At 26.4% G+C, this 12,796-nt stretch overlaps 1 protein-coding gene across 1 annotated transcript in view; it reads right to left on the bottom strand.

The window, feature by feature from the left end:
* Positions 1 to 787: 787 nt before the first annotated feature.
* The window catches only part of LOC117172774 (protein rolling stone-like), a 35,419-nt gene continuing 23,410 nt past the window's right edge, over positions 788 to 12,796 (bottom strand). The window contains exon 2 of the mRNA XM_033360983.1: positions 788 to 1,857. Coding sequence (XP_033216874.1) covers positions 1,007 to 1,857 — 851 coding nt within the window. The 3' untranslated portion in view covers positions 788 to 1,006. The remainder of the gene's footprint in view (positions 1,858 to 12,796) is intronic.

Raw genomic sequence — 12,796 nt, 5'->3', positions numbered from 1 at the left:
CATTGCCTACATTTAATGACAGCGATTAGGGAAAACAGGTGAATCTGAACATAACCGTTTGAAGATTCGAATGCAACCATGGAAACTATCATAAACTTGATCCGAAGATGCACGGACTTGGCCGAATGTCCGATCCGAATGCAACTTTAAAGGCGCGAAATATGAAAATACCCCTGTATATTGGCTTCTCCCCTGCTGTTGTGCAATTCGGGTAGCATTCAACTCGCCATGTATGTAAGCCCCAGCTTGTTCCCCTGTATTTACAACTAGAAATAAAATAGTTAAATTTTCAGTTAAAAAAAGTTAATTTTGAAGCAAAAAAAGAACTTTATTTTCAACGAAATTGTTCAATATCTAAATATTTTAACGAAAAAAGGATTTGAATTTAGTTTACAAAAATGAAAGCAATACAAAAATATGAATAATCAATCAAATAGTTCAAGTTTATGCCAAAGAGATTAATTTTCTACTAAAAAAACACTATTTTTTAACAGAACACATGATTTTTCAACTGATTAGGATACATTTTGAACCAGAAATATAACAGTTAAATTTTCAGCTAAAAACAGTTAATTTCCAAGCAAAAAATCAATTATTTTTCAACGAAATAGTTAAATATTCCAACAAAGAGATGAATCTTGACCTAAAAATATAAACTTTTAAAGAAGTACAACTTTCAACCAAATTGTTGAATGTTTGACCAAAAACGCTGAATTAAAAAAAAAGTTGCATTTTCAATTAGATAATTGAATTTACAATCAAACATCAGAATTTGTAACGAAAATTTATTCGGAAAAATAAAAATAAACTAAATTGGCAATTAGAATAAATAAAAATGATATTGAATTGCCATCCAGTCAGATGATCTTCTCTAAAATAAATACGATTAAAAATATAATTTGGGCACTCTTCAAGCGTCCGGTCTACAAAACTTGAGCAGGATAATCTGAACGCGTTTTCTATAATAGTAATTCAAGCTAAACTAAATAATACTGCAAATACTGTCTCAGATAATCAATTCTACCTGTTTCACCGAAATCGACTGAACATTATCCAATTTGGAATCATCTTTCTCCCGCCTACATTTCCGGGTCGCGAGACTTGCCGCCAAACAAAACAGACAGTGTACAATGATCAAAAAAATCGTGACACCAAAGCAAACACCCAGAGTCATGCCCGGCTTTTCCCAGTTGAGAATCGGATAAATAAAACGATTTCCAAGTTTGTCGACGCCCCCGGCGACAAAATAAATCGCCGAAAATAGGACATAGGCCAGTGCAACGAGCAAACACCACCAGAAACTAATTACAATAAAGGGCACTTTAACAATGCACAGATCAACGATCATCAAAAGGCTGTTGCAGACATGTAGCAGAATGTTGAGGAAGTCGACAACGTGAGTTTTCGGATCGAAAACGGCGCCCCAGTAAATAATTGTCACACAAATCGCCATCGAGGACGTGACGACATAGAGGAACCAGTAGGTTCTTTCCAAAAGACTCAGATTTAAATTGTCTGGGTTGAAATTTGCTAATTTTTGGAGGTTCCATCGACGCGATACTATGATGGCACCCAGGAGTGATTGAGTCAGTCCTAAAATCAGATCCCAATTTGTGAGGTAAATGGCCCAGAGTTGGTTGTTTGCGCGCGGCTCGTGGCTACCAATTTTGAAAACGGAACAGATGATGATTGAGGCCCAGGAGAGGAAGACGATCCATCGGTAGATTAGGTACCAGGACTCAACTGTCTCCTGAAACCTTGACTCGGAGAAGAGGCGGGCGTGGGGTGGTTCCGTTTTTAGGCGGGACCATTTTCGAGAAACTCGGTACCAGAGTTTGTTCACCATTGCTCGGCGACCTGCAAATAGAAAATAGAAGATTAGCTGATTATGAGACTGGGCTCGGACATTATTATTATTATTATTGTCTTCCCTGCACGGTAAAAAAAAAATTGAGCTGTGACAGGGATATTCTTCCTTATTCCCAGAAAGCAAGGTTATAGAACAGATCTGTAACTGTTCTAGAACACAAAAGCACGTGTTCTAGAATAGGTTAGTAACAGGTTACGAACATGCGAGTAACTGTGTCATCCCCCATACGCTAGAACAATTCTGTAACAATTCTAGAACGCTGTGACAACCGATCTGTAACATTTCTAGAACAATTCTAGAATTCAATTACAAATGTTGTATATCAAATCTTAAACAGATCTAGAACGCAACCGATCTGTAACAGTTCTAGAACTTTGGTACGCTGCATTGTAAAAAATCTAGGACAATTCTATAACAGTTCTACAAACATTCTATAACACTAGAACAGTTGTCTATCAAATATGGAACAGTGTTATGTACCCTTCACAACAATAGGATATCCCGGGATATTCGATTTGACCCAATTTATGTCCCGGGTTATTCCAGGAATAACCCGTCGGAATATCCTGAGAGACGGAAATTTTGATGCCCCATGGATATATTTTGATATATTTTGTTTCTAAATGGTTCTAGAACACACTTGTAATAGTGTTCTAGAACTTTGATATAACACTGTTACGGTACAGTTTTAAAATAGACTTGAAACCAATATTATAGAGCGTCTGCGATCAGTTTGTTCTAGAACAATTCCATGGCAACTGTTACAGAACAGTGCTGTCACATAGTTCGAGAACAAATCTGTCACAATTTCGTCACAGTGTTCTAGAACATTGTTACCTTTTTATTCTAGAACAGTTTGGTCACAATTTTGTCAGTGTTCTAGAACGCTGTTAACTTTTTGTTCTAGAATAGTTCTGTCACTATCTTGTAACAATTGTTATAGAACACAGTTCCTTTTTTGATCTGAAACAGTCAAAGAACGTGTTTGTCAGGTTATAGCTAAACATTTAGCTGTAAACGAACGAAGGAATTTAGAAAGATCCCTGGAACAGTAAAAATTAATATCTTTGACCATTTTCCATATATCAGGGATATCGTATAGTCAAACCCCTAATAAGTATATCTTTAACAGAGATATCAAGAATAGGTACCTGAAGAAATTATTGGAAGAACACTGGTGCATTATGGGAGTAGAGAAATAAAATGGCGACAGTCTAATCGAAAGCAGTAACAGTTCAGATTTAGTTTAGAAATTAAACATTTTTTACCACTTAAAATGTGCGGGAAAGTTAATATTAAATAGAGTTTGTGTTGCTGTAATACAAATTTACAAGTTTTTCAATTGTAGACGGTAACTATATTGAAATATCAAGAAACGCGAGAAAAACAACAAACTTAACCTCTAAATGCATTATACGGATTTTAGGGAAATTAATTTTCTTGATACCAGACGAAAAATTGGCTACTGTAAGTTAATATATTTTTTATAACAGCTAAGTGTTTTTCTAATCTAAAGATAATAAAATTATACTCGATGTGTTGAAAATAATAAACTTTCGAACTTAGCAAGTTTATCCAAATGCGTGATTACGAGAACAATTTATATAAAGGAACTACATGTTTAACTCAAACTAACTAAACGTTTTACCTAATCTAAGCGGACACTTTCTTTGAGTTTAAAATATTTTCGATTCACTCGTTCGACACAAGAATTTTTTTCCCGCGTGGAAGTAAAAAGATTGAGAAAGATATAAAGGAACTTTTTATCAGAAAATATGAATTTCCAACAAAATAAATATATTTTTCACCAAATAGTGAAATTTTCCAGCTATAGAGATGAATTCTTAACCAACAAAATTAATTTTTTACCAAAAAGACGAATCTTGAACAAATTGCATACATTTTAAACTAAATAGTTTAAACGATGGATGTGATGTTAGTCCAAATTTTATTTGATTAATATTTATTTTCTATTTGTTTTTCGTTTCTACAAAATCAGTTTAATTTCATAGCAAATAGTAAAATTTTTAAAAAAAGAAGAATTTTCAATACGCAAGATTAATTTTTTGTCAGAAAAGATGAATTCTCCCCAAAATACAGAAATTTAAAGTAAATAGTTCATTTTTTAACCAAGAACATTATTTTCTATAGAAAAATAGAATTCTAAACAAAATACATTAATTTTTTACCAATTATTTAAATTTTTAACCACAAAAATGAATTTTCAATAAACAAGTTTAATTTTCTGTCAAAAAAGATGAATTCTAAACAATGTACAATTTTTATTAACATAATTCTTAAATTTTCAACCAAAAAATTTAATTTGCTATCCGAGAAATAGAATTTTCTACAAAATACACACATTTTTGACCATATACTTGAATTTTAAATTCATAAAACTAATTTCTCACTAAAAAGATAAATTTTCAATAAATTACATTAATTTTTTAAGATTAATTTTGTATACAAAGAATGCATTCTCAACCAAATGCAGAAATTTTGAACGAAACAGTATAATTTTTAAACAGGAGGATTAATTTTTTAAAGAGTTGAATTGTTAAAATAAAAAAAAAACATTTTTTAATCAAAAATGGACTAGTTAAATTTTCAGTTAGGAGAATAAAAATACTAATTATCTACCTAACAGTTTAATTTCTTAAAAAATAGTTTAATTTTCAACCAAAGCGATACTTTTTCAATACACAAGTTTAATTTGCGTTAAAAAAAGATGAATTGTTCCCAAACAACACAATTTTTTTTATAAAATAGTTTCATTTTTAACCAAGAGGATTAATTTCATATCAGAAAATACAAATTTTCAGCAAAGTACATACATTTTTTAAATAAAATTTTTAACTAAATAGTTTAAACAATAGATATGATGTTAGTGGAAATATTATTTTATTAATTTAAAAATTTTGAATGAAATAGTTAAATTTTTAAGGAAGAAGATTAACTTTCCATCAGTAAAGAAGAATTTTTAATAAAATACATAAATTTTTGACCAAATACTTAAATTTTGAACTAAACAGTTTGAACAATGGATGTGATGTCGCAAAAATTATTTTCTTAATTTTGAGTTTATTTTTTTTCGTCTTTAAACATTGCTAACTAAATAGTTGCATTTTTTAAATAAAAAAGAACATTTTTTAACCCCAAATGAAGTAAATAAATTTTCATTTAAGAAAATAAATTTACTAATTTTTTACCAAACAGTTTCATTTTTGAATAAAAAGTTAAAGACGAATTTTCTACAAAATACACACCTTTTTGACCATATACTTGAATTTTCAATTAATAAAATTAATTTTTCATTAAAAAAAAAACTTTTACAGAATTTGATTTTAATTTAAATAAAATTTCTTAAATTCGAAATACAATCCACCTTTTCAATAGTGCCGCGATCAGACTTGTAGGAGAAGTAATTTTTGCAAATTCGCAAAAACTTTATCCTGAAGATGATCTTTTTAGTTGTAAATTTTATTATTTAGTTGAAAATTGAACAATTTTCCTAAAAATACATCTTTTTTGGTTGCAAATCCAACTGTTTTGTTTTTTAAAAATTCATCATTTTGGGTTAAAAATTCAGCTCTTTTCGTAAAAAATTAACCTTTTGTTTAAAATTCATATTTTTTTGCTAATAAATCAACTGAATTACTTTTTGGATGACTTTTCTGGAAATTGGTCATTTGCTTTAAAATGCATATTTTTCTACTGAAAAGTCAATCGAAACTTTTTTGGATGAAAATTCACCCGTTTTAGTAGAATTTTTATTTTTCTTGGACAGAAATGCAACTGTTCGGTTTAAAATTTAACAATCTTGTTAAAACACCATACTTTTTGCTTAAAAATTCTATTATTTGGCAGAACATTAAATTATTGTTAACAATTCTCCTTTTGGTGTTGGAATTTTTGTTTTCGAAGAAATTTCATCTTTCTTCAATTAAAATTCAAGTCTTCGATTGGAAATTCAACTTCTTTTTTGAAAATTTGTCTTTTTTATTTTAGAATTTACCTGCTTTAGAAGAAATCACATCTTCGTTTGATAAAAATACAACTGTTTGGTTGCAAATTCGACAATTTTGTTGAAAAGCCATACTTGTTGGTTAAAAATTCTGCAGATTTGTTGAAAATTTAACTGATTCTTGTATGAAAATGCTTGTTTAAAAATTAAACTATTTTGTTAAAAATGATATTTCTTGTTTAAAATTTATATTTTTTTTTGTTAAAAATGAAATCTTTTCTCCATGAAATTTGATCTTTCTTGGATAAAAATACGCAACTATTTGGTTGGAAATTTAGCTACTTTGTTAAAAAATACATCCTATTTTGTTGGAAAAGTTCGTTTTTTTTAATTAAAAATTCAAGTTTTTTCGTAGAAACTTATTCTTTTGTTTAGAAATTCATATTTTGTTATTAGAAACCCAACTGGAATCCTTTTTGAATGAAAATTAAACTATTAAAATTTTTTTTTGAAATTCATCTTTTTGTAGAGAAATTTAATCATTGTTGGATTAAAAATACGCTGCTTTGATTGAGTATTCAAATATTTTGTTTGAAAGATTTTGTTGAATCACTTTGTTAAGAAATAATTTTTTTTCTTGAAGATTAATATTTTTAGTTGAAAATTCTACTCTTTAGTGGAATGTTTAACTATTTTGTTAAAAAATAACCTTTTTTAATTTGTAATTCAACTACTTGGGTAAAAGTTAAACTACGTTGTTAACATTTTTATTTTATTTTTTTTATCTTTAGTTAAAAATTCAACTGTTTTGTCGAGAAGACTTTTTTTGGTTTAAAATTAATTTTTTAAACTGAAAATGTAACTTTTCCTTTTTTTTCAAGATTGATCTTTTTTAGTTGAAAATTATCCCTTTTTTAGTAAAAAAAAATAATTGCCTTGGTTTAAAATTTTATGTTTGTTTCATTTTGGTTTGAAAAATCAATTTTTGTAGAAAAAATTTGTCTTTTGGCCTTAAAGTTCAACAATTTATATCAACTTTTATTTCTTTCTTGCATCAAAAATCTTTATTTCTTAAAAATTCGTCTTTTTGGTTTTAAAATTCTTTTTTTTTCGTATAAATTTCATCTTTTTTGATTGAAATACAAACTATCACAATTTTTTGTTGGAAATTTATCTTTAGAGATTGAAAATTCAACTTATATGTTCAAAATTTAATTCTTTGTTGTTTATAGTAGACAAGCCTTAACTGCAGTTACGTAACATTTTTTTTATTAGTTTAAAACACGTAATAGACGTTTTGTGAATGAAAATAGATTTTCAGGATGAAGTGCGGTATAGAAATACATTAAACAATATTTTGACGTAATACAACAATGCTTTTTTTGATATTTTTTTAGTTACACAATTTTTCAAATCATTTACAAGGAAAGAAGCATCCGCATTTTTTTTAGAATTATATAAATTTTAATATACATTTTTCATTTTATAGGATTTTACAAATTATTCGAAAAATTTGAGCCTTTTCAAAAGATATTTAGGGCTTTTACAATTTCAGAAGAAATAATTAATATTCCATAAATTTTCGGAAATACTTCCAAGGTTTAAAATATTTTTAATCTATGCAAAGTCTCTTGAATTCGTAAAAATATTTTTAAATTAATAAAATATTTCTTGAAATTTTGAAAAATGATTTAAAATGTAAAAAATTAAGCTCAAAATATTCAAAAATTTCTTACAAATTTGAAGGAAGTGATAAAATATTTTTGAATATTTCAGATTCGTCAACAAAAAATCTAGATTAAAAAAATAATATTTTACGGGATTTTACAAAATAATAGGAAAAGTTCGAGCCGTTATAAAATAAATATATATTCAATGCCTCTTAATATCTTAAAAATATTTTTATTTGTCTGGAATTTTTCTTGAAATTTTGAAAAGTTATTTCAAATGTAAAACGCTACCTCAAAACATCCCCAATTTTCCTAAGAACTTGAATAACATTTATTTCTTCACTTGCGTCTAGCTTTCTTTTTGTTTAAAAACTTTCACATCAATCTATATTTTTTTTAATCTTCTGCAGTTTAAAAATCTTCTTTATTCTCCTTTAATCTTCACTATAATAATAGAATTTTACGGTTCATTTTATTTTTTATTTTTTAATGTTACCAAATTGAAACATTTTGCTTTAAAATCTTCTACTCTTTTTCGAAATTTAAGGAAATATTTGATGTTTCAAAATCTTTTTGAATTTTCTCCTAAAGCTCATTTTTAAAATTACAAAATCGAAAGAAATTGTTTTGGGAACCTAAAGAATATATGTCATTATCCTGAATTTTTTTAAAAGTCCTAAAATATCTGATCCATTTTTATTGTTTTTTATAGTTTCAAAATTTCTACATAACTCTTAAATTTACTGAAATTTTTTCTAAAATTATATATTATGGCGCGATGTTGCTTTAAAAGCTTTTAAACCCTTTTTTTAATTTTATGAAATAATTTGAAACGTTTTGTAATTTTTGGTAATGATTTCTTAGAACTCATTATTAAAAAATTGCTTGAAATTTTTCCATAACTGTTTAAAAAGATGTAATCTCAAAATCTTTCCAAATTATTCAGACGCTTCTATTGTTCTAATTCTTAAAATAAGTTTTTTCGATATTTTTATTTTACTTATCTCTTTGAAAATTAAAAAAAAAAAGATTACCCAGATGTAAAAAAAGAAAACATTTTTTTCTTCTTAAAAACTCTGGAATGTTAATATGGCAACAAAATGTTTAGAAAAAATTATTGCACAACATAAAATATTAATTTTAGGAAAAAAATGATAATTGAATCTTTATCTAGTTCGATGTTGTGAAAAAATTAGTCATCTAACAATTAATTGATTTTTTCATAAATGACAAAATAAAAAGCATTAAACAATCAGTTCCATTTAAACATAGAAATAATTTGTACTCTACATTTCCTTTTAATATCACATTCATTTTTGCAAATTTTTTTTATTGGTAATTTTTGATACTAATTTCTGAAAAAAATCAAACGTATTTCCATATGACTTGAAAATTTAATGCAAATGCACATTTCAGTACATCAGAATCAATTGAAAAATGATCTAATTGAAATAATATAATTGCAAATATAAATTAACTTTTTATATTCAAATTATATTCAATATTCCATTATAGAACCTTTAAGTCATTAATTAAATTATGTTACTTTAATTTCAGGAACTAAGTTTCAATCTTTATTTACTATAATAATCAGAAAACGTTAATTAGCTAATAATCAATTGACCATTTTACAAAAGGAAAACCATTAAAATATAATTATGTTATAAAACATTCAAATAACTTTAACTTTATATCTTTTTTTTCAATTAGAACTTTTATTTATTAAAATTTTATTTAATCTTCAATTTTTTAACTAATTCCAGAAAATGTCACTTTGAGCAGAATTAGTTGATAATTAATTAACCAGTTCACAAAATAAAAAACATGAAACAATTATTTTCATCGAAACATTTAAATCATGTTTACTTTATGGGTATATTATTCTTTAAATTTTGAAACAGCATTTCTATACTTCTGATTTATTAGTAACCTTTGTCACTAATTCAAAACAATATGGAGAAAGTGTATAAAGAAAATTATCAGCTAATAATGAATTAAATGGTTGACAACATAAAAAGCCTTAAATAATTTATTTCGATGATTTTAAATTTTATTTACAAAAATTTAATTTTTTAGTGACTTAATATTAATTTGAGGGAAAAAATTTAAACATTTTTACATATTCTTCTGAAAATTGAATAAAAATATTAATCTCGGAATATCAGCATAATTCCGAAAAATTACCGAATTGAAATAACGGTACTTTAAAAATAAATTGATGTATATTATGCAAATCATATTTAATGTTCTATTATATACCCTGCAAGTAAATAATTAATTTATTTGTTACTTATACTACTTAAATTTGAGGTAATAAATTTTAATCTTTATTCAATTTAATGTTCTAAAAAAAATATTCAGCTTATATCAATTAGCTATTTTACAAAACAAGAAGCATTAAACTATAATTCTCACTAAAACCTTTATATAATTTTTAGTTAATACATTTTTTTAAATTTGAACTTTCATTTCTAAAATGTTTTGTTATTAATAAACTCGTAAACTAATTCCAGAAAATGTGAGTTTTGGTAAAATTAGTTGATAATTAATTAATCATTTCACAACATAAAAAGCATTACACTATTATTTTCATGAAAACATTCAAATAATGTTTACATTATATTATCATTCAAATTTCAAACTGCTTTTCTCTACAATTAATTTATTAATAAGCCTTCTAAATAAGCTAAAAAAATTAAAATATGTGTACATAGAATTTAGAAAATTGAATTTAAATACTCATTTCACAATATCGGAAGCACCATAAAACATTATACAAGCGTAATACAAGTATTTAAAAGAAGAATATAAACTTTTATTACGAAAGTAATAGCTATTATTTAATTACATAATCTGAGAGGAAATAACATATTTATATTACTAAATATTAAACAATTTAAATACAATCTTTATGGACTTTGATTTAACAAAATTAGATTTTAAGATAAAACTAAAAAAATTATTCTTGTAACATTGAATAAACCAATTTTAAATTTGTAAATAATTTTAAAATATGAAATATGAATATAATATTATTGTCAAAATTATAAGCATGTATAACATAATATTATAAAGCTTTATAATTTGCAAATATATAAATCATGAAAATATTATTATTATAACTAAAACGTGAAAAAAATATATTTTGTTAATGACTCAATTATTTAAAATTTAGAATTAATATAGCTCCAATATTAAATAGTTAAGAAATTTTGATTAGATAACGATGAAATAAAAATACGCTATTATTTAATTTATATATATAAATAACAAGTTTTCAGTATTAATTCACTAACATAATTAAAACATTAATATAATAAATTTGTTTAATTGTAATTTAGTTTATGATAACTTTATATCCAAATAACATTTTTCATTATAATTTATATCATAATATTATTAAACTTAATGATTTCACAGTATATCTATTAATTTAATATTCGCTTATATTATTCAAAAAAATTAGATTTTAACATTAACTTTAAATTATTATTCCTATAACATTGAATAAACCACATTATGGTGCAAAATATCTTTAGTAATTTAATGTAACAATTGAAGAATTATGAGAAACAAATTTAAATATTATACTTGATCATAATTCATTAAAAATAAGCAGCTGTTATTGAAAGTGAAAATAAAAAAAAAACACAAACCAGAAATAATTATCGGTATTCGATAAAAGAAGAAATCTAGTTTTTTATTTCGATTAATTTTATACGTTGAAGAAATATGTCACCATAGAATAAACCTCCTAGCGGACCGAAGGTTCCTTTCCCCCGTTCGGTTCCTTTTTTAAAAACTTGAAAAAACAGCAAGATCAACTTTTAAACTGTTGAAATTCGGATTCTACGATAAATTTTCTATTAGAAACTCACGGAATAATCGCAATACTTTTTTTGCAGTGTTAAAAATTAAAGAAAATGTGTCATTAACTTCTGCTGAAGGTGACTTCAAGCGCATCCATAATAGATCAAGTAGTATGTTGCGCGCGAAGTTTAAAAATAAAATTCTCTCTCACTTGCATCGCAGCGTTGTTGTCTGAGGTTTCCACTGCGTGGCGCTAGCAACCAGACAAAATTCAAAAAGTTACCGACGGAACGCTTATTAACTGCTACTAAAAGAAGATGCACTTGAAGACGCCTTCGGCCCATGTAAATGACAGGTAGTTTAATTTTCAAAGTTTTTAACGCTGCAAGGAAAAGTATTGCAATTAATGCGTGAGTTTCTAATGCAAATTTTAACGTAGAATCCGAAATTCAACAATTTAGAAGTTGATTTTGCTGTTTTTTTTTTTTTTTTAAAGGAACCGCATGGGGACCCAATGGGGTCTTTACGGGTACTTTGTAGAGGCTCCATTCGGTTCGTTCGGTCCGCCAGGGAATGGAGGTTACGAGTGTTTATATATAGGATCCTCAACTAAAAATAACATATTCATATTTTCCACAAAATTCAAACATTTATTTGAATACAGGACGTTTATTCTAACCATTTTTTAACAAAAAAGAGCAAACTTTGCCAAATACATGAATTTTTTATTTTGTATTTTTTTTCTATTCAGAACAAATACCCTAGGTAAATCATGAATGGGCAACCAAGATACAGATATTAATCATATAAATTCATAATTTGAAAAAGAAAATAATAGCTTCATCGATACCGTAAAACAGATAGTTAGGGTACATATTTGGCATTTAGAGCAATATAAAAGGTAATTCCAAAAATTAAAACAGAACAAAAAATTTAATAATAATAATACATTTGTCCATCTTTTCACCAATGAATATAATATTTATCATTTATACTCGCAAATTTAATATATATTAGTTGAGGATGTCGTCAAATGCCTTTTCTTCTACACATCTAATATCTAAGGTTAGATTTGCTTTTGTGTGCAATAGATTAAAAAGTGATTACACACCACGAAGACTGGTGAGTTGAAGCCAATAGTAGTATGTGGGAATTTTAAAGAGAAAGGTACATCGTGCCTCCTGTAAGTGCTTGATGCCTTGAATTGGAGGAAATCCATTAAAAAAGGAGAATCTACTTTTTCTCTGATGATTTTAAATAAAAAGTAACAACAGGCGAATACTCTTTGCTCCAAGAGGACAAACCAATTAAATCTTTTGCATATAATTCTTGATTCTTGTTTCCTGTTTCCATACTTGAAATGCATATTCAAGCCTAGATCTTACGTACGCATTAAATATTCTTGCAATCATTTTTATATTCGTAAAATTCTTGGAAGTTCTGATGACGAAGCCGAGCGCCCTGGCCGCAGATGCAGCGATA

The sequence above is a fragment of the Belonocnema kinseyi genome, chromosome 5, assembly GCF_010883055.1.
Source record: "Belonocnema kinseyi isolate 2016_QV_RU_SX_M_011 chromosome 5, B_treatae_v1, whole genome shotgun sequence".
Taxonomy (NCBI): domain Eukaryota; kingdom Metazoa; phylum Arthropoda; class Insecta; order Hymenoptera; family Cynipidae; genus Belonocnema; species Belonocnema kinseyi.
The sequence above is the reverse complement of the archived record's forward strand: the minus strand, read 5'-3'. Positions and strand labels throughout refer to the sequence as shown.